This window comes from Hypanus sabinus, chromosome 12 (genome assembly GCF_030144855.1).
Source record: "Hypanus sabinus isolate sHypSab1 chromosome 12, sHypSab1.hap1, whole genome shotgun sequence".
NCBI classification, from domain to species: Eukaryota; Metazoa; Chordata; class Chondrichthyes; order Myliobatiformes; family Dasyatidae; genus Hypanus; species Hypanus sabinus.
In genome coordinates, this window is record NC_082717.1 from 43782992 (window position 1) to 43806104 (window position 23113).

Genomic DNA, 23113 nt, shown 5'->3' on the forward strand with positions numbered 1-23113 from the left:
CATTGCCTGATGCACATGGAGATTATTTTATCAGTTGCTCATGACAGTTGGGCAGCAATGTGTCTTCTGAGGGTAGGCTCAGTATTTGATGCATGTGGGCTTCCTTTTATTTTCTCCACTTTCTAAATACAAGTGCACACTGGCAGAGCCTTGGTTGCGGACTACGAACATTGTGGAAATTAATTGTGCCCTGGAAAGAAGCATAGAGTCACTACTGCCCTCTATTGTCAGAAATGGAACAGCAGGACATTTTAACGACTGGTGTTGAAATTCCCCATTATGGTTTCAGAACACTGCTTTTCTAGAATGCCTGCTACCGTTTATTTTGAAATGAAATACAGTAACATTCATAAGCCTTTTGACTAAATAGTTGCTATTACTTTCTATTAACAAGGTTTAAGAGCATTCATCAGCATTACATAAGACTAGATGATCGGTAATTTTAAAAAAAGATAAATGGCTCATTTATTCGCCAATGTAATAACCACTGAGATTGCAAAATTTGGATCAAAATTCTGATAACAACTCAGGTGTTGTGAGTAAAATGAATATGGACACAAAATTGCTGATGATACAAAAGTACAGAAGACTGTTTTGGATAGAGTCAGTAATCAATTGAAACATTCCTCAAATCAACAAACCAGTTTGAAAGAACTTTTCAAAAACACAGTTTTAGATATCAAGTCAAAACTTTTTTGTGTGTATTAAAAACTTCAAAATGCTGAAAACATGAAAGCAAGAGTATGAAAAATAATATTTTCTCTTCACAGTTAAGTTGCACATGAGGATGAAAAGTAAAGAAGAGAATGATACAAATACATAATTTATCAGATTAAACACGTAGGTGTTTGTTAATTGATTAGGGAATGGGTGGATGTGATCTGGATCTTACGTGCATATTACGGACAGTCTTTACGTTGAGTGCATCTAGATCATTTTTCAAGCTCTAATGTTGAATTTTTTCTCCTTCCCCCATCTTGCAAATGTAAAACATAGTTAATAAATATCCTAAATGTAAATATACATAGCATTTAATTGTGTCCTTTATTGGTTGCAGTAATCTTCTCTTCACTATAGGACTTTAGTTAAAGTACTTTCCAGGCTTGCCTTGAATTGCATTGAATAATATGCATTTCCAGTGTGTTTCAGAGAGAACTGTGACCACATATGAACAGTTCTGTGTCTGTTTTAATCCACAGTAAGAATACCTGTGGAAAACTTGCATGATATAGAATTATATTTGCATCCACTAGATTGAAATTTTGTTTTATTTGAGTGATTGTTATATTTAGATAATACTTTGCTTCCATGTCAGGTGTTTGAATTTACACTTCAGTAGGGCATGGCAGGTTACAAAAGAGAAGTTAATATTTTCTAGGAACATTCAGTATATTACCAGTTATGATGATGTTGCCATTAGTGGATCAAAATTAAACTGAATAAATTTAGAAATTAATAACCTATGAACACCAGAGTAATACAATATTGGTCATATTCGCAGCCCACTTCACAATGTGAACAAGTATTTTGCATGGTCGGGTGTAAGAATTGTGCAGATATGATACCACATGGATAACATTTGGAAAAATAAAAATCCAAAGAAATGCTCTCACAGTCCTGGAAAATTCTATTTTGTTTTAAAATAATTTGTCTGGGTGTTCAGATTACTAGCATGGAAAGTTGTGTGGCATATTGCGCTGGTTTATTTTTAAATTACACTGTTCCTGTGCATTGCTCTTAAATTCGTTGTGACCTCCTCCCTGCCACACTCTCCCGTTCCCATGAAGGAGTGGTTTTACAGCATGGTTGATATGACTCGGGTCTCAGTGTAATTCTGTAGATCAGTTTTGTGTTTGCACGGGCTTTGTGAAGCATTCTGTATACAAGTACACAGCACATTGCTTATGCTTTCATCTATGCTTATTGCCAAACATTGGGTTAATGTAAAGTTTGTGTTCAGAAGGATGCGGAATTCTGACGCTGACAAGTGCCAAGTGGCTGAGTCTAAGCTGAGGCAGATTTTGCAGGTTCTGTTTGTACCTGTTGTGGTTAGTTGACACAACTCCGCCAAAAATCAGTACTCAACACAAATAAATGTGCAATGTGACGGGCTGGTCAATGCCATATGATTCAGGCCATTGCACATGATAACATTTCTTCTAAGCAGCAAATCATAGAAGAAATAGATTGTAGATAGGTACTGTCAGTACAAAATATAACAATATTAAGGGCCGGTAATGTGCAATTGATGAAGCTAAGTGCACTGTTGTTTCTCCGGTTTGTACCCAGAAAGGATTTTTTTTAAAAATTAAACACTGTAATGGCTCTTTAAAGGGATAGGTCCAAACTAAGATAAACATCTTGTTTTTATTTGAAATGTTCTCATGGATAATTTGAAAGTCAAAGGGGCTCAATGCAGGCATGTGGCATTTTATCTAAAGGAGCGTAATGTGGTCTCCAAAGAATGTGCTCCTGTACCGTGGAAAAGACTGTTTACGCTGCCTATAAAATGCTGGGATCTCCCTAATGCGACAGCGAAATATTTATCTCAAGTATACCACTTCTTTTTATTTGTTGGTATGGGGTAGAGGGAGAAGCTAAATGTAATAGTATCATTTCAGTATTAAATTTAAGCATTATAAATTAAATTTAAATTATAAAACGAGGAGCTGTGAAAATGCAAAAAACACCGTAGAGTTTAAAAAAATGTTAATTACACATATTAATTTGGTAAAGTCTACTAGCACTGTTTTTAATTGCATGATAAATATACAATAGAAAAAATTACATCCAGAGAAAATGAAAGTAGGTATTGATAGTATTCGCAAATGTACTCGAAACTCTTCAGCTATTCAATAATTAGAATTCTTCTTTGTAACATATTTTCAACTTATCCTTACTGATTACCAGATCTTTAGGAAACGCTTTCAGGAAAGCAACTGTCAGCCACACTGTGCCTGCTGAATGGTTAATTTAACATCAGAAGCAATTCTGAGACAGCATAGCTTTTGGACACTAAAAAGGGTTTACATTGGGTTAACGGAATGCAGAAAGACAGCCAGCTGTTGGAGCTCGCATTATTTGAAGGAGACCATGATTGGAGGAGCTGTATTTCAGAAGAGTTCCTGCAATGGCCTTGACGCCGGTTAGCCTTTCTACAATTGCTTCAAGCCACTTTGTCGTATTGCTCTGTAGCAGGCAATTCATGTCAACGCAGTAAAGATACCCATGTTTGCACAAGGGAAGCATTTGTCATTGTACCTCTGGTGCATCCGTAGTATTCAAATTGGGTATGAAGATGTGAAATTCCCCTGTGAATGTTTCTCTAATAATTTCTGAATCCTCAACATTTTGCTAAATTTGCAAGTGGCATTAAATAAAAGCTGCTTGCTGATTTGCAAAATTAAATGGAATAATACATGAAAACTTAAAATTTCAAAAAGGTATAAATCTCAATCCTTCTTTAAAAATAAACTTTAATGCAGACTGCATTTTGATTTTCCCTGAATATATTTAGAATATAGAAATTTGTGTAATTTTAATATACTTGACTTAATCAGACAAAGCTGACTTTGGAAAGACCTCAGTTCTATGAGGAATAAAATGCCATATTGTTTTCTTATAAAAATGATAGAATTATATACTATAACACTTTCAGTTATAATACATATAAAATTATCAATAAACTAGAGGCAAATATATTTGTCAGAAAACTTATGGAATAATTTGTTTGCTGTTATTTTCCCTGAAACTTTTGCTGAAGTATATGAATGTTGCTCTTTGAAGATTTTTTTGCAGTGTTTTAAGACTAAAAGAAATTGTGATTTTAATGCTGCACTCTATATGGTTGTGAAATTTTGTCTCCCTCCTCCCAGTTTACTGACTTCCCGCCTACTGTACCTGCATTGCTTCCCTTAGCCAGTGCAGGAATTGTCCTGTCTGCAGTGCTTTACTCTGAGTGGCTACAATCCCACCAATGCGATGACTAGTGAGGTCGGGGATTGCATATGTAAAGACCTGCTTCATATTAATAAGCTACAATCGGGACTTTAAGACCTTGATTAGGAGAGTGCGAGCCTGGTCCCAGCTGGCTTTGCCTATAGGCTGTCACCAGAGAACATTTGTGTTAATTGCGCCACTCTGTCAGGGAACTTTGATTTATTGCCAGGAGTGTGGGCTCGAATAATGGTGCTGAGCGCACATGGATTTTGTAGAACTTTGTCTCCCTGAATCTTTTTCTCTCCACTACAACGAAGAGTAGGTACCCTTTTCTTTCCATTCTGGTGTTTTTTTTTGTTTTACAGGGCCATTGGGGATATGTTGTATATGTATATGTCTCTGTGTGTCTGTGCTGCCTGCTTGCATGTTTTGTGCCAGGATTACGTCCTACTCTTCTGTGCAACGGATGTTCTCTGAATTATCTCCAGATTCCCAGAAGCAGTCTACTGTTACTGCATATTGTGCTGCTATTTGTAATGTAGCCAAAGATGTGAAAAAGCCAATGGAATGGACAAGGTTTGTCTGTGTGTCTGTGCCTGTGTGTGTATGTGTTTATACGTGTGAGAGGGGGATGTGAGGATAATTTTATATAAATATTACACTTTGTACTATTCTATAAGCTAATTTGTATAATTGTCTTTTATAATCCACTTGATGTCGTTACATACAAATGACATTTGTACACATGGCTTTTGTTTCTGAATCTAAGCGGAGATTTTTTTAAACTGGCAGCTTGCAGCAAACACGGAAGGAGGGAATAAAATCTAGCTGACAACTTGTATCAAGTTCACTCACTTTTCATTGTACCATTCGTCTCTTTAAATGATCGCCCCCTGCTCAAGTCAGCAACAGGCACGGGGTATAGGAGGAACGTCACAAACCTGTATGAAAATACCTTCACATCTTGAAATGCTTCAAATGGAGTTTTCTCCTGCTGTTCGGCAGGTTTTGCATATTTGCACGGAGCTTTAAATAGTGAAGGGGGTCAGATGCTCCATTTGAAAGATGTGAGATGCACTCTATGACAACCTTGCACTCAGAGGGAAGAGGCTATTTTGTGTTCATTTGAATGCATTTTGCTGCACTCTTTTGTTGTCAGAGCCTCCTGTGCTATAGCAATTAACCTGCAGTAAAAATAAAACCCATGCGACTCCTGGTTTCATTCCCACACAAAGCATTAAAAACAAATATATTCTCCTTGTTTTGATTCACAAAGACTAGAATTCTACAAGTAATATTTTAATTGCTGAGACTGTGTTTAAAAAAAAAGCAATATATTTTTGATCTGCTTGGATTGTGTATCTGTGCCTGTGGTTAAGCTCTCTAGAGGAAATAGGCGATTACACTGAAGCAGTTTGTGCAGTATTATCTCTTTTACATTCACTCGCCTTGTATTAAATTGTCATTGTCCTACACCAAGAAAGAAATGAATTGCAGCTTTCAATGCAGCTAGACAGTGAAATATTTACCCTCTGTGTCCCCAATCATACTTCATGTGTGTTTGATGGTGTGACTTTGACATGAACAATCTTGCCTGCTTCATACTCAGCTGCTGCTTCCTCCTTTGCTTTTACCTCTTTGGACTTTTAAGCCACACACACAAAAAGTGTTGCAACAGATTCCTAATGTCACTTTACCTGCTTTGTTTTCTTTGAAGTGCCTGCTTGTGTTCATCATAAAGACTCATCTCAGATTTAAGCAACATTTTTAAATTAGTAAGCACCACATTAACTGGTGGCGCAGCGAGCCAGATTTAGTTCTTGCTGGACAAAATGGCCTTCTCTTAAATGACCACTCTAGGCATGAGCCAGGCACGGTTGTTCATTGCAGCGGATCCTTTACTGTACCCATATGGAGCTATGTAATTGGCTTCAGATTGTATTAGTCAGTAGAGCCTTACAGATCAGCACTGTCAGGTTTTAACATTAGTATGAATGACACCTGTCCAATCAATCATGTGGCCACAGCTCCACAGATGGAATGGGTCTTGCCTGCTTAAAATCGCTGCTAAATCATGGCATATACTTGGCTTAATTCATATTATTATCCTTTCTGGAAATCAAGAGGAAATATTCGTCCATACTTATGGACAGCGCACAGACTTAAAGCGTATGTATGGAGATGGGTGTGGGGGGAGGTGGTGGTAGGTGCTTTGTAGAAAGCTGGCATAATGGCAAGCTCTATAATTGGCTTTACTGTGTTAAATTAATCCCAGCAGGTTAGAGAGATAACAGATTTCAGAACAAGTATATGTCCAGTTTCACTTGAGACCTAGTGCTGCTGATAACCAATTGTCCAGTCTGCAAATTCTCAAGCAGATAACTTAAAGGGTGATTTTATGCCCTCCTGCTGCTAAAGGTTCCTCTTACTACCTTCTCATTTCTTGGGTTATGCTGCCTCTTCTTGTATTATTCTTTGACTTGGAAATATCTTTACTGTGTACATATGTTTTTAAATAGTCTTGAACAAGATATTAGAGCACTGGTTGAAAATTCTGCAATTATTATTAACTCATTACTTCAAAATGCCGGTTTCAAAAATGTTAAGTAAAATGTGCATTAAATTGCTAACTGAGCAAAGGCTCCTGAGTTCATGAATTGTGGCTGCGTTCTATTTGTTATGCTTCTTTAAAAAAAATCATGATGTTGCCACAGATAACATAAAACTTTTTTAAACTGTTGTAATTGTTCTGTTCAGCTATTCGATAAAATGATGAGAGCTTTGAAATGTTGATATATTTTGAATAGGCACGAGCAATCATTTCTGGAGGCAGCTTGTTACCCAGTGTGAATAAAATGCCAAGTTTTACATCAGTGAAACTCAATGATTCATACTTCGGATTTCAATTCAAACAGCGGTAAGCCATGCTGTGGCATCTCAATGTTTGAATTTTTTACTCCTTGCGACCAGTGTTGGATAATTCAACCGAGGAGACCTAGGTAAAATGACTACCTTTTCCCAAAGTCAATTTAATGCAGCTATTTCATTTTCATTCAGTCTGCTTTAGGCAAGCAAGCAATCTAGAGGGTTAGTTTTTCAATTTGTTACAGCAAGAATATTGAAGAATACATTTTTAAGCACTGATTTTATTTTTATATATCTACAAAAAGTTTAAAAGCTATTTCAAACAGTTAAAGGCTATTTTATTTTCTAAAGATTTTTTTTGTAAAGCTTTTGCATGTAAACCCCTTATCAGTTAGAGTAATTCAATAATGCCTCAGCTGGTTGCTGCTGCTGAACTCCGGGATAGTCCCTGTGGATTTTGTAATTAATATATGGACCTTTTTGTCAAGTTCTTTTTTTTTCTAAATTCCTCAGCTCCTCCTTGGTTAGAAAGCCAGGTTTTAATTTTATATTGAATTCTTCAATTGTAGCCACATTAGACCTTCTATAACTATATTTTGTTAGCATGTTTTAAAAGAACAGTAACCTTGCAGCAATCTTTATTCTCTGTAATCAGCATCATAAATTGCAATTTAGTCCCCTCTCCGTGCCTCAAATTCATCTTGACAGAATGATGCTGGTGTTCAGTAGCATGTCACCAAACCCCATCGTACAAAGCACTGATAAAGGCAGATGCTAGTTAGCTCTGACAGAGAGCGGGGATGTTGCTATTCTGTGCCATTGGTCACAACTTTCATCCTTGTGGATTACCGAAGAGCAGACCCTTGCCCCTTTCCTTAGATTTTCCCCTTCCTTTAAGATTGGGTATAATAATTTAGGATTAGGTAAGGTTGTTTGTGTACATGACACAGTTCACTCCTTAAAACAAAACAGTGTGGTTAAAATCTAGTCAGCCGCTGGTGTATGCAATGTAAAAAACAGGCTTGCTCCAGAAGACTGTTGGCAACCCAAACAGACCAAACCAAAGCGTGAAGCGATCTTCCGCTGGGTTGGGTTTATTTTCTAAACAAAGAACGTGGTGCCGTCGGGAGCTCTCCAACCTTCCAGCTAAAGAACATATTGTCCCTTTTTTTTTTGTTTTGATCTGTTCAAACCTCTCAATCATTCATTAATAGTGAAATTATATTATCAAACCAAAATGAACATGAATTTGACAGTTGTTTACTGACATTACTTTACGTGCGCTGGCTCAAGATCTCCATTTTCTTGGATTGTACAAGTGCTTCCCTTTGCCCTTTATGTGAAACTATAGAATAAATTAGGAGTCAGGTGACAATTGGACTTTAAAAGCACTAAAGTCAAATGTCATAACACTGGGCTAATTATCATGTCCATTGCATTCCTAGACTGACGTGAACCTGGGTCTGGAAGTGCAAAGATGCTCTGTTAGTATTTACTCCTGTTCTTAAAAAAAATCACAATGGGTATTTTTAATACTGTGGATAGGCACCTGCTGTGGCTGACTCCTTCTCCAGTAAAACGCCAGGAGAACAAGCCTTTATTATACCAAAGTGTGATTTGCAGCCTGCAATATAACTTTACCCTAACCAGCTGTACTTCATATTTCACAGTTACTGATCTTAGTCTGGTAATTAACTGCAACTTTTGGGAAGAAAAACGAGAGAAGCAGAGAACATCTGTTTAAAATCTGAGAACAAAATTCTTATAAATACGTTTCAAGACTTATGGAACGTGGATTAATATTGACGGGTGACTTGCATCCTCTCAAGTTTAACACTCAGATGAGATGTATGGACAATCAGGGCACCCAACTGAATAATGTGCAAATCAATTTACTAAAGTGATGAAACACCTCAGTTTTTAGAAGTTTTGCTTATTTGCAGGTGTTCAATCTACTTGCATATGTGTTTTCTACCATCTTTACTCGTGTCATCTGAAATAACTTTAGCTGGTGTTTAAATGTTAAAGCCTTTGTATTATGTTTACCTGTTGTTTTATTACTGGGGATGATCATATTGTTATTTGTACTGCAGTAGTTACTTAGCTTCCCTTGACAAAGTAGGATAGTGAATATAAGATTTTCAAGATGAAATGAATAAGACCATAAATAAGCACCAGAATTCAAGATGGAAATTGGTTTCTGCTAGATTGATGCTAATATACCTGGAAGGAAGCTAGTTCGTGCTGAAGCATCCAGCGTCAGACAGGGTTGTGTGCCATCTGTCCCACCTGCTGCATAGTTAGTCCATCTGGTTATTCAAAGTGTGCTTTGTGGGTTTTACCAGAGCAGCTTCAGTGCCAATAGGCAAGCAAGCAGAGTAAATTATTTAAGCAGCCAATGTAAACTGAAAGCTCTCACCCTAGATGCTGGGGATTGTGTTAAATGCTTGAAAGCTTCTATTTGCATATAGATTTAGATACAGTATATAGATCATCGAGGAGAAGGCAACCGAATTATCTTTATCTGGACTGTTATGGGACTTTTTTTTGTCCATATCAGCAGAAGAGAATAGGAATATATCTGGATGTTTTTGTTTTTGTTTTTGTTTTGCAGGAAGAGTTTAAAAGATGTGATTCATTTGCAGGGGAGCATTCCTTTAACAGAGCACAGGGCGTTAGCAAATTTGCTGGAACCTCTTTAAACATCAAGTCTATGCGTTTTATTTTTCTCTCTGTCATCAACTTACTTGCAGTTTTTGCAAATCTGATACAGGATTTCAAAAGGGGAAAAACGTAGTTGGAAAACATAGAACTAAAAGAGGGGGAATAAATCAAACGAGGAGTTTAAAGACAACAATCTATCTAGCCCATTTGTCTGTGTTCCAGCTATTTCACAGAGAAGTGCACAGTGGAGTATCGAACAGTTTTTTTTTGATGGATAAAAAATAAATTTTGAACATCCAAAATCAACTTTATTCCCTTTGTGAGGAAATTATTTTTAAAAATTTAACCAGGTAAGATATAATGAATTATTTAGTTTACATTGTTAACTAAGGAACAAAATGCAGTATATCTGAATATTTTAACAAAAATTGATTTTGGTAAATTTTATTATTTTTGTGGGACAGAGGAAGATAGAAACTTTTGCCCTTCTTTAGACAAAGTTGAAAAAGTTCTTGTCTTCCCTTACTTGTAGTGTAATTTCATAATTACATAGTAAGTGGAAAGTTACATTTTCACATATCTTTGACTAAACTTGCATTGGATTTCAAATGCATGTGGAATTGCACGAGTCTGATGTCTTAACTTGGATCTGAAATTTTCTGAACTTACGGCTAAAAAGTCTAATATGACTAAGATGGGCAGAGAGTTGATGGTTTTCTGGACCACTCAAAAGGAGAAACTGAAATTTTACTTGGGTAGGCTCCACTTATTTGTTCTTGAATTTTGTTTGTTGGACCTCAGTTTACTATTTTCAGACAATTAATGTTTGTTTTATGATGAGCAAAATTTGCTCAAGCAAACATGGAGGCTACCACAATTCAGGCAAGGTTTGAGTTTAGCAGATCCCAATACAAAGTCAGAGATCTTTTTATATTTCATACCAGTAGAAAGCATAGTTTGAGTTTCTTGGTTTCAACTTTGATGAACCAATTGAAAACATGGTCAGCCGCCGTGTTGGAACCATATGCACCACTAGAGGCTGCTAGCTCATTTTTCTGTCAGTAACTAGTAATGATTTAATTAGAATACTAACCATGGCTTGCTGGTCAAGTTCACATCAGGCTCCTTTGTTGGGCAAAGATACCCGGTGGATTTCATTTTCACAGGAACTGGCATTTTTCTCGGCACCATATCCAGGTTGCCATTCTTCATTTAAAGCCTAGAACTATAAGTGCTGGTGAGCTACAAGAACAAAATCTAGACCTTACTGATACCAATATTTGCTTGAATTCCTGAATTACATTAACATTACCATTTCTGTCTTAACTTTGGTTAACTGAGACCAAATGCATTACCACTGCTGTTGTTCTGGTGGAGAACAGAATCTGTTAAACACTTCACAAAATTACAAGCATTTTAAGAAATAATAATTCTGGTATTAACTGGAAGAGACATGAGATGCTGTAAGATGATAATAGACAATAGACAATAGGTGCAGAAGTAGACCATTCGGCCCCTGGAGTCTGCACCGCGAGTATGCAGATTCAACTAAACACCTGAGTGGAGTGATGAATATTCATCAATATGTGGAACAATGCATGTACAACACATCTCTGTACAAACTGATCAAGGAAGAACATTGTTAATAGTGCTAACTTCAAATGTTTCTTGAGAACAAAGTGCATCAAAACTGTTTTACCATATCAGTTGGTGTACAGTTGTAACATTTAATGTGCAGCACAGTATAGTTAAGGAGTGCAGGACATAACTTCACCAATGGCTCAAGCAACATACACCCTGACCATACTCTCTTCTTGCTGCTGCCATCAGGAAGAAAATATACGAGGCTTAGGCCCCACACTACAAGATTCAGAAATAGTTATTACTGCTCACCCTTGAGGGTCTTGAACCAGAGGGAATAACTTTACTTGCCCTATCACTGAACCTATGGATTCACTTTTAAAGGCTCTTTATCTCTTGTGCACTATTTATTTATTATTTTTTCTCTTGTACAGTATTTGCACCATTTGCTCATTGGTTATTTGCCCGTCCTGTTGGGTGTGGTCTTTCATAGATTCTCTCATGTTTCCTGGATTTACTGAGTACGCCCACGAGAAAATGATCTCTGGGTTATATATGGTGACGTGTATGTACTTTGGTAATAAATTTACTTCGTACTTTGGACTTTGAATTTAGTAGACAGAAGGACCATTAGTATCTGTAGAAGAAAAAGTGGAATCATGTTCATGCAGAGAGACTTCATCCTGCACGTGAACTTGATCCTTTTGAGATACTGTCAAACATGATGCATGTGCTTTATAAATTTTATTTTCTGTATTTACCATTTTGATGTTTATAACTTGCAGTTGCACCAATATGGAGAAGAGAATATCTTAGCCCGTAGCTTAAAGAAACAGAGTCTTTTCAAAATAACCCATTTTCTGTTCACATTAGTTCAGAATATCAATTAGTTGTCATGATATGGAAATAAAATCAGCTCATCTTCGATGAAGGTTATGGTGCCTTATTGCCATGCAGACCAGCTGTTAAAGAAGCAGTTCTTGATTGGCTTTTCTCCTAGGTTTTGTTCCTGTCAAACCTATTAAGATCAATTCAGATAAAAAGTCCTGCTGTGGTCAGTGTGGTGTTCTGCATATATTAGTGGCCCTAGGTAATTTTTACATCACCAACTACATCTCCCATGATGTACTGTAATTCACCATGTATTCAGCAATCTACACCTAGTTGCTTCTGAAGGCATTCTACATTTCTGAAGTGGATTATAATAGCCCCTGGTCAGTTGAGAAGTCCATCTGTTAAGAAAAAAATAGAAAGATGTTAGGTCTAACTGATAGATGGGTTAAATCAACTGATTTAACTGATTTCCCACAAGAGGTGATATTTTATTTATATGATAAAATGCTTGGAAAGTGATTAATTTGTCAAGGGAATGTCTTGTTACTGTAAATTTACTGAAACTGTAATAAGTGCATTACTTTTATCCAGATGGAGGAACAAAGAGGCAGTGACTTGTGTCGAGATGGAGATTCACTGAATATTCTTGCACGAATTTATTTAAAAAAAACATTTGCCTTAACTCAGATAAATATAGAATTGTGAATTAGCAGGTATATGCCACAGATATTGCCTGGTTTCTTAGATTAAGTTAATTCTTCTGTCATTTATAAAAGTTTCATTTAGTTTCATAAACAGATGGCATAGTGGTGCAGCTAGTTGACTAGATGCACCACAGACCCAGTAGCAGTGGTTTGATGCAAACCTCATTGGCTGTCCATGTAGAGTTTGCAGGTTCTTCCTATGATTGCACGTGTGTCCTCTGCGTATTCCAGTTTCTTCCCATATTCCCAGGATGTGTAGGTTGGTAGGTGAACTGGCCACTACAGATTGCCACTGGGGATTTTCATTGCTTTGTAATCCCACATAAACTTGAAGGGGGGAAAATGGTCTACTTTTATGTCATGTGGAAATATGGGTGTAAAAATATTATCCCTGCAAATCCTTTGTTATGGATTGCTAGCAGCAAGGAAAGGGAGCAGACTGTAAGGTTGCACATGGATTAAACAGTAAATATATCAAATGTTTTTCTTAAATCGATTGCATTGGAGAAAGAAGACAGTTATGTCATATTTGCCCAACATTATCACAAGACTTGGAATGGAACATACCACTAATGGTGAGCAATTGAAGAGAATATAAAGTGACATTTGGCATTGTTGATAAAGGGGAAAAATGAAAAAGTACATCCTACATTCTCAAGACCAAAGAATTTCACAACCAGTTTTTAAGCACTACCACTGTTGCAATGTAGGCTTATAGAACAGCCAGTTTGCAGGCAGCAAATGTGGCTCTTGCCTGTTAGTAGTCTGATACTGCAAGAAAGATTTGTAAACTTTCATTGATAAATTTTTTATTCCAAAACTTCTATTTGTTAAAGCTAATTCATCGAACAATGACTGACAATGTGAACCACACCAGTTTGTCCAATAGGCCTTTGTTTAACATCTGCCCCAACTCTTCAAGGCCAACTGCCTTCAGCTACCTTTCCAGCCTTCTTTTGTCTTCTCCATGTTAACAACATGGGTAAATAGAAAAAGTCCCAACTACTAAGTGTTTTCCAGGTAAAGGATGAAGGAAAGCAAAATAATTGAGGCTGCTGCACAAAGTAAAATAAATAGAGCATTTTTAACAAAATTCACAAAGGACCTTTAAGACTTGAATATAGAAAGAATATCCAACAATAAATTTGTGGCCATGTTTTAAATATGCTGCAATCTAGCACTAATCTATTAAACTCACTATGAAAAATTTAGTGTGAATCTTAAAAGTAATGATATTACAGTGAGTCATATTTCATACTGTTAAATTAACGTATTAAAATAAAAAAAATCTAAATTAGCTCATTGCATTTTTATATATCTCATCCACCTCAAGATTAAAAGTTGGCATAATTTAAATTACGATCTATTGGAAATTTGTAGAATTTATATTTAAGATAAATCTGGAATTAAAGAAGAAATTAAAAAAACTCTGCAGCATAATGATGATTAAATAGTAAAGTAATAGTTAAACTTAGAGAAATTTGCATTACTGTACTTTCATTACAGTAAAGGACTAAACCTGTAAAGAGTGCAACTGCTGCCCACTGAGTACTGATTCCATTGTTTATATAACTTGCAGTTTAATCAGAAATGTAGTTTGACCAAGTACTCATCCAAACTCCAGTGATTAGCTGCTGCTGACCATCACTGTGCTTTAATTTCCAATATTTCAACAAGTGTCTCACAATTACAATCACACAAAACTTTTGGAACTTCAGCACTTTAGATCAGTCTGGCAAGGTGAAGTAAGTTTCCACAGGATATAAGATGGGAATCAGTTAGGTTGATCTAGTGATTTCTCAGTAGGTGTCTGCTCATGGTGAATGAATTTCTCTTTTTTTTTGTCAGATGGTCAATCAATAACACTCTTTGTGTGGAAGGAAACACTGGGGCATTTATGAAATTATTGGATATAAATTGTGTGGATTGTACATGTATTGGAATTATTATATTAATATGCATTTATTTATTTATTGTTACTTATGTGCAGACATATTTAGAAGTGGCAAAGGAGAATTTAAATAACTACTCATTTTGAGGTTCATGATTAACTCTTGCCTGTTTACTGGAATGCAGCAGATGTGCCTGCTCATTTCTGTAAGTTCTGTCTCCAGCTAGTGCCAGCCGTGCTATTCCATCAGCAGAGTCCAGTGTAGTGAGTGACTAGCACCATTAAAGTTGGTCTGCACTGCCTACAGCCAGCACTCCTTAAAGGAGAGGCGGGGCTGAGATGAATGAGCACAATGAATCTGCCTGCAGACACCAAGTGAAAGAGTGAAGCTCAGTATTCAGATGTAGCAATCCAATCTTTGAACAAGATAGGAAGCAGACAAGATGTCCTGAATCCACAGGGAGGCAGGAGACCTACCAGATGCATGTCAAAAGGTAACGGGAACATATACCCAGAGATCTATGCCAAGTTCTTTTGTGGAGGATCTAGATTCAGTGCCATAAAAATGTTCCATGACTTAACCCTATTAGTCAGGTCAGCAAGCACATCTTTGTATATCATAGCTTCAGATACTTATTAATTCATCACTCACTAACCAATAATGTCCATTAATCAGGGCTCATATTTAATATACACAGACTCTCATACTCAGTACCACTGAAAAGCTCATACTCACCTCAGACTTCGTAAACTTTGCTAGCAATTTAATCATCGTGCAGACAGGTTGTTCAACACTTGTCTCAATATCCTCTCTCTTATGGGTAAGGACGGCACACTCCTAGAAGCAGCGGCCTTGTTGCAACCTCAAATGGTGATCATTACCATAAAGAAGCTAAGACAATGGGAAGACTGAAGTCACAAGTGATGCTGTTCTCATACCTGTTCACCTTTTCACTGTCTAACTTGTCCCTCAACCTACATTCTTTTTCAGGTTTGCAAGCTGCAGATACTATATCCATACACCACTTACTCTCCCTCACTCCCTGTTCCACAGCTTTACTCTGTGCTTTCTCATTTCGGATGCTCAAGGTGAGTCAGGACGGCCCTGGTCACCTCGAGTCTGGAAGTCATACCTGTGATCAGCAAGTCCAGGGATGAAGTCCAATGTTGGATGCCCAATGTCAGAGAGTCTGGAGGCCCAGGGGTGGCCTGTCCTGGCATTGGAGGCCTGTGTGTGTGGTTGGAAGGGTAGGAAAGGGGCTTGTTTTGCTGCTTTGTTTTTGTAGTTGTTAAATGTTTGTGTTGTGCTGAATATTATGGGTAAGCTAGGTTAGTGCTGCAAAGTAAGGTGACATTTGCAGGTTGCACCCTCCCCCCCCCCCCCAAAACCACCAGTACATCCGTGGGTGTGTTGGTTGTTAACGCAAATGACACGCGCAGTTCACTGTATCTTTCAATGTACGCATGAAAAATGTGAATCTGATCCTCTCTGTGAGGGAGGTTACACGTTTGACTACAGAGGCATTTGGAAGGCTCAGCAGAGACAGTGCATTCAGTCAGAGAGCATGTGTGTATCTGGTACCAACGTGCACAGTGTTAGGGCTGTCCTTGTGTATGGAAATGGTGACTAACATCCCTCAAAACCTACTGACTCAACCAAGTGGCTATTTTTGATGAAAGCCGCTACTGCTTTCACTGCAGCACAAGCTAAAGCCACTTGAGCTTAAGGTTGCAGCGACAAAAATTTGAATGTGCTGCCACACTCTGTGCACTTCATTATTTAAAGAGGCCTTGTGAGTGTCATGGCATCCAAACAATCTGTCTTCCAACGGATCACTAGGATTTCTGTCTTGGGAGAGTGGCACAGTGCATGAACTCTGGGAGGATGGAATACAGGTGGCCAACCTTCCAACTCCATTCACCCCTGAGTCAGGGCAACAACATACATGACTTCTTCACTGCTGCTAAACCCATACTCGCCTAGATTCCTATGCCTCCAATACTGAAAGTTAGCAGCCATGCTGGTGCATTAGGAGAGCAGGGTTTAGGGTGACCAGGATGAGCAAAAACACACGGAAGATTGGTGTTTAAGAGATGTGCAATGGGATTAGTTGACTTTGGTCTCAATGCAGTAGGATGTCATGGATCAAAGTGATCCAGAATAAAGTTGTGGCCTCTACCTTGGCTCTGTAATCAAGCAGTTGCAATGGTGTGAAATGTGGTGAAGGGAAAGGTTGGGTGTGTGGGGTTCCAGAAGTAATCTAATCCTAAAATACTGCACTCAAGCTAACAATGCATACCAACTTCTACCTTTTATTGATGGGACAGTGTTTGCTTGTACTTTGTAATTTAGCTCAAATATCTGTATCAGGAGCATTAAATTTGATGCCCCTGACACCATTACATCATTCCCTGTTGGGCAATATCTATTTCTAGACATTTTGGATATCTTTTTGTAGTTTAATGTTTGTGAACAGTGATGGCTTTTGCTGCTGATCAGTCCCCAACTTGCCTTCATTATTTTGATGAAGCCATTTCTTCCTGTGCTTCATCACTTTATTTTAGTAGCTCAGAAGACACTATAGGTAAGATTATAAGTTATTTTATTTATTTATCGAGATACAGTGTGGAATAGGCCCTTCTGGTCCTTTGAGTAGTGCTGCCCATTAATCCCCCGATTTAATCCAATCACAGGACAATTTACAGTGATCAATTAACCTAATCAAACTGGTAGGACTTTGGACTGTGGGAGGAACCCCACGTGATAACAGTGAGATCGTACAACGTCCTTACAGGCAGTGGCGGGAATTGAACCCCGGTTGTCTGTATTATAAATCATTGTGCTAACCACTACGCTACCATGCTGCCTCAAGTTGGAGGGCTGGATGTGATCAATTAGCTTTGGTCTAAACCTTGTGCAAAATGTTATAGCGTCAGGACTAAGGTTAAAGGCTGCCTTTATACATATACATTACACAGTTTCATCATGGATTACAATGAAGTACAATTATAATTACGTTATTGTTCAGGGCTGAATAAATCAAACTAAGTAATACTATAACTCTGCCATTTCAGTCTTTTATAGTTAAAATTTAAAGTTTGTATTTGGAGTTTTTCAAAATTGGTCATTGACTTAGAATCTATGATTTTCTTTTTTTTTCAAAGTAAATAAATAATCATTCATATTGGATCTTGCACCGCTGGCTTTAGCAGATGGCCTTCTTCACATTTAAGATGCTTTACAGATGGGAGTCACAGCAGCCTGCTCAGCCACAACTACCTCTGTAGGCTGATAGATGGGTATAAATCTCAACAATCCTTTCGTGACAACCAATTTATAGAATCTGATCTGGTTAAAGACATGACTTTCATACTCAAGGCGCAGGAAATGGGTTTATTTTACAGTCGTCTATTTAATCAAGATGCCTCTTTAATTACACCTTTGTTTCATCTCTCTGTGACCCCTTTTAGATGTACATATGTGAACAGATCTCAGGTTCTACCCCCCCCCCCCACACACACACCCCCACCCAACCCACCTGACTTCATTAGCAGCTGTGATGGCTCTTGGTCTGACTGACATCTTTATTACTAAATCCAAGTGTATAAAATCACCTTGTCAGTGTGTCATCATAAAAAAACCGAAGGTGGTTACCGTGGAGTTTCTGAAACGGGAGCTGGGACAATCAGTGTGTAAAGTCAGTTATTAATGGTAGTAAAATCAAATGTGCCAACAACTCCATGACTCCCTGCTGGTTGCTGACAGCATGGTGCAAGACGCTAAGGCTAAACATTCAGTTAAACAGTGATTGTGATGAAATGCCATTCTATGCTTAGCAAAAGAACCGAACAGGTGTAATGTGTGGGGCTTTTTTTTTGAAAGCTGCAGGAACATCACAGTGAAAACATATCCTGTGCATTTTATTTTCAAGGTAAGTGCGAGTCTAGTGTAAATGAATTTACTGCACCAAGCTGTGCAGTAAATCACATGCACATTTATTAAAATTTGCTGCGTGATTGCAGTAAGTGGTTAAGGCCATTTTTTTTTTCAAAATTTGTGGAAAAGAATTTATTTGAATTGAATGGGAATATATTTCCTGGACTTATTTAAGAATCCATTTTCCCAGGCAACAATTCATTTCTGGTATAACCAAATCAGTGCAAAATCTTTGATTTAATGAGGATAACAGGACGTAGGGTATAATTTCATTATTATTGGAATGCCTCTTGTCATTGGTCAGCCCCGTTACCATACCAATGTTTTTAAAGTAATCAGCACTATAAAATACTGCAGAGAAAACAACGTTAAAATATCAGCCCTAATGCAAAATGGTACTTTCATGGTCTCTTTTGTGACATAAATTTGAATGTTAATGGCTCTGCTTATAAGTAATCTAACTGACGTGACAGGATTTTCCTTGGGAATGCTGTTGTTGTGCATAGTTACAACATCCAGCCTTCTGAGTTATTTCCCCGTTCCCAAAATTTAACTGTTTATCTCCCTTATTTTTTTTTCTTTCCTCGTAAAATTGACAGGCCATGCTTTGAGCCAACTAATTGCCGCTTCTTCCCAACTGACCAATTCCATTCGGATTTAGAAGAGAACAGGGCCAGCCCAGTTGTAAAAATGAAGGGCAGTAAATTTGGGATGACTGCTTTGGAATGATGGTGACACTGCTGTCCAATGATATTGCAGATACCTGAAGCAACTTTATTAGTGATCAACATTGATTAGATCTGTGTTTCTTCATAGAATTGCAATGCTGAAGGATCAGGGAGGGGAGTAAGTTCATGAGCAACTTCATGAGCATTGTTCCTTTATCTGTTTGGGAAAACTAGGCTTAGGGGGTGGTGAGGTTTATTTCAGCTGGTTCCCTCATTTGTCTGCACTGGGATTTTGAAATCAGGACTGACACATTTTAATATCAGAAGCTTAGAGCCCATTGCCGTCAAGATTTATAAAAGAAAAACAAGCTGCATTAAAGATGAATAAGATCATGAAACGATGCACAGGGAAAGTGAAAATACCCATCTTTAAACTAGAAACCTTGATTTCTCTCCCTAAGCAATAAATCTCAGCTTCTCTTCACCACTTTTCTTTAAAAAATCAGAATGAAGTTGCATTTATAAAAATACAACAGTTCTGATTTATATAATTGAACATGACTACATTCTGCAATCTGGCAGGTATAATAGATAAAGACTTGTGAACTTTATTGTAAGTGATGGGTAACAGGCTGACCATTTGATATCTTTCAATCAATTGAAAGAACTTGCATAATTGAGTTACAGCAAAAATGGAGTAGGAGGACACTTAGTGAAAAGGGAAAAGAGATAAATATATCAGGATTCATAAAATTCAAGAAGCAATGGAATTTTACAACAGTTACTTAATCAAATCACTCTGGTTTATATTAGATTTTGTGAGGATATTGAAAAGAATATTTTAAGCTATGTTTCAATTTGCTATTCTTTATAGTCTGCTCAATTAAAGGTTTTGCTGTAGTTCTTCAAACCTTTTATCGTAGAGCAAATTATTATGGAAGAAATTGTATCTCTGGGTTGTCTGACTGTGTAATCAAAGGTAAAATCATCACCATAGCCACGATACTTTCCAGCATTAAAAAGTGTTTAAAGTATTTGTTCCCTACAGCATGTTGCATGGTTTGATGGCAAATATATAGAATGCTGCAGTTTCGTGGAATAATGGGACAAAATATATGCAAAAAGCTCCAAAAAACCTCTGATCATTTGATTAGCATTTGAGCGGAAATGAAATTCAACTAAAAAATCTGAAAATTGAAGTAAATTGATAATTGTTCTTAAGTAACAGCTCAATCCCAATAAGCAGAATGTACAGTATATCTTAGTATGCACCAAGATCGGAGAACCACTGTCTTTTATGCAAGGTACCTTCAGTGTGCATTTGACCCTTTTAAAATTTATCCTTTTCAGACAATGCGTTAGCCCCATTATAGCAAATGTAGTTTGCTTTATTGTTGTATTTCAATGGCCACTTTCTTGCCAGGAGAGTAAAAGACTGCTATTAAGAGGATTGTGTGACATAATGTCAAACTCTGATGAGTAGTTGCAGTCTGAAGCTTCTAGTTTTCCTCTTAACTCTTCTTGTTGCCATCTCTGCTGTCTGCCAATTTTAACTCCCTGAACTCCAATAGATTCCTTCCACAATGTTTATTAATATTCTACTTTCTGCCTTTTGTTGTAAAAATTCACAGGCTCTGTGATGATAATTTAGGATTTAAATACACTAATTAAAAAGAGGAATAAATGAATTATTAGAATAACATGCATTCCATTTTGTTCCTCAAACTGATTTTCATTCTATTTATACTTCAAGATTTTAATCCTTACCTGTAGAAATCATAGGCACAGTTGTAAAATGCAGTTGTTGCTAAATAAAAAACATTCTCTCCTCACCACTATGCCTTAATGCAATGATGATATGTTTGCTCTAGCAGCTGACAAGCTATTGTATCATTTAGATTCAATAATGACATCTTGTCACACTGAAATGGTCATGTTTTCCAAATCGTACATTACAGTGTTGATTCCTGATGTACTGTATCATCTAGATGTGCTTTTTTTACCCTGTTCCATGTTGTATACATTTTGGTGCCATTTTCCCATTGACCGATCCATATACTGGCACCATGTGAAGAGAGTACAATTAGTTCAGGCAGAAAAATGAATTACAATGTGTTCTTCAAAGCAGAAAAGTTAACAACATAACAGGATTCATTCACTGGAGCACAAAAAAATTACGGCAATAACTTTGTAAACTGCTAATCTAAAATTCAGTGAAGGTTGCTGCTTCCATTTGTAGAACATTTTTCAGAGCAAAAAGAAAATAAGAGATGGTAAAGAAAGCTGATTCATAACAAAGGATTAAAATAACATTCAGTTTGGAGAAAATAACTATTATAAGCTGCTGCAAGTTCAAGCTGAATTTCAATACATTTCAAAACTAGATATCAATATTTTGAAAATATTATTCTCAAAAATAGAGAAATTAGGATTTTTAAAAACATATTATGTTGAATCTGATTACTAACCTGTATCTAGGATAGATCAGCTAAGAAATCACATTACAATGAAAGTACACGTTTTCCAGAGCTTGTGATTTATAAGCCAAGAATTCAAGTGTTCTATCTTGCTACCCTCTATATATTTGGGAGGGTCAGAAATTGATATTGTCTATTGTCTTTTCCATAATAGCAATTATATAGAATGGTTTGTAAGTAGAAACTAAACACATAGCTGTCATGATGTTTGGTACAGTTTGGACAAAGGAATTACTAATATATAAGCTTGAAATATTCAATAATTTTAACAAAATTGAAGAGATTTGTCGGGGAGCTTAATGGTCCATCCAGTTTAACAGATATGGTGCCATATTTTGATGCCTTTATATTCCTTGATATGAGGGAAAAGGGGGAACTTTTATCCTATTTGTCTTTCTCATAATGGATGACTTGCTGCTTTAGAAGATGTCATAGTCGGCATCATAGGGTTCTGTGTGAGCTTTGGAAATCACTGGAGTGCAATGAGCTGAGTGATGTCATTTTCTCCTCTTCAAAGCCCAACAAAGAAGTAACAAACTCACTTAGCTGAGGTAGGAGTTTTCAAGTCCATGTACTGACCATCTCTTCACTTAGTGATCTGCTGTCAAAGGCCAGATGCTGCTATGGTTCAGTTTGCAATGTGCTTCTGAAAAAAAATGTGCCTAATATTCTTAGATCGTTGTTCATAGTATTCCAGAAATGATGAGGATCACAAAATGCTAAGAGGGTCCTTTCCACATATCTTATTAAACCTGCACTGCAGTATATGCTTTAGAATAGGCAGAAATATTTTGTTTGAATCTGAGAAATTCAGAAAATTCTCATGAGGTGGTGGAAGTATCGCACGGATCAGTGTGTTGCACTGATGCATCAATGAACTAAAACCAATGAGGGATTTAAGTTTTGTTTTGCTTTGTCACTGTTATTTCACAATATTGTTTGGCAATACCTGGAGATGTGCTTAATATTTTTGAAAGAGTAAACCTGAAGATGGGTATTTTCACATAAGCACACAGGATACTCCTAGCAATTGAAGGAAGTAAATGGTAAAATTAGTACTGATACCTTACTATTGGCAAAATGTGTTCAGTGAACTAATTGGTATAAATAGACTGGAACTATTCTAATCCTTTTTGATTGGTAAGTTTACCATCTTATAGTTGCTTAATTGCATTTGGTCATTCATTTGACTAGTTTTTAAAAAAAAGTTGTCCTACGCAGGCTATCATTTGTCTTTTACTATCTAACCATGCATTTGTTGTTATAGAAAGGGGTTAAGTGTCAAGCAGGTAACAGCTCTTTCTGCCCAGCTCGGTATGGTATCAGAGAAACATTCTTTACCAGACTGTATGAGTCAAGGACCTTGCCTGCAACAAATTTTCCTTGCAGCCAGTGCTGTTAATGAGAGCAGTAATTAATTGATATCTCTCCCATCCCTTGACTACCACTCGGGGCAAAGAGTGGGGATTAAATTTTTCCCAAGTCAACATTAGAGAGAGCTGAATGTGCATTGACTTACAACAGCTCTGTGAATTCCTCTAATTTAGAGTACT

The 23113-nt window shown here is 37.1% G+C and overlaps 1 protein-coding gene across 10 annotated transcripts in view; it reads left to right on the plus strand.

The window, feature by feature from the left end:
• esrrga (estrogen-related receptor gamma a) overlaps positions 1–23113 on the plus strand; it is a 229282-nt gene that overhangs the window by 141297 nt on the left and 64872 nt on the right. The window contains exons 1-2 of one of the 10 annotated variants that reach the window (XM_059985833.1): positions 4243–4257; positions 6747–6856. The exons of 7 other annotated variants lie outside the window; for them this stretch is intronic. In XM_059985833.1, coding sequence (XP_059841816.1) covers positions 6795–6856 — 62 coding nt within the window. In that variant the 5' untranslated portion in view covers positions 4243–4257; positions 6747–6794. Of the gene's footprint in view, positions 1–4069; positions 4258–6746; positions 6857–23113 lie in introns of those variants that run through there. 2 more of the 10 variants (XM_059985834.1, XM_059985832.1) reach the window with 2 other exon arrangements.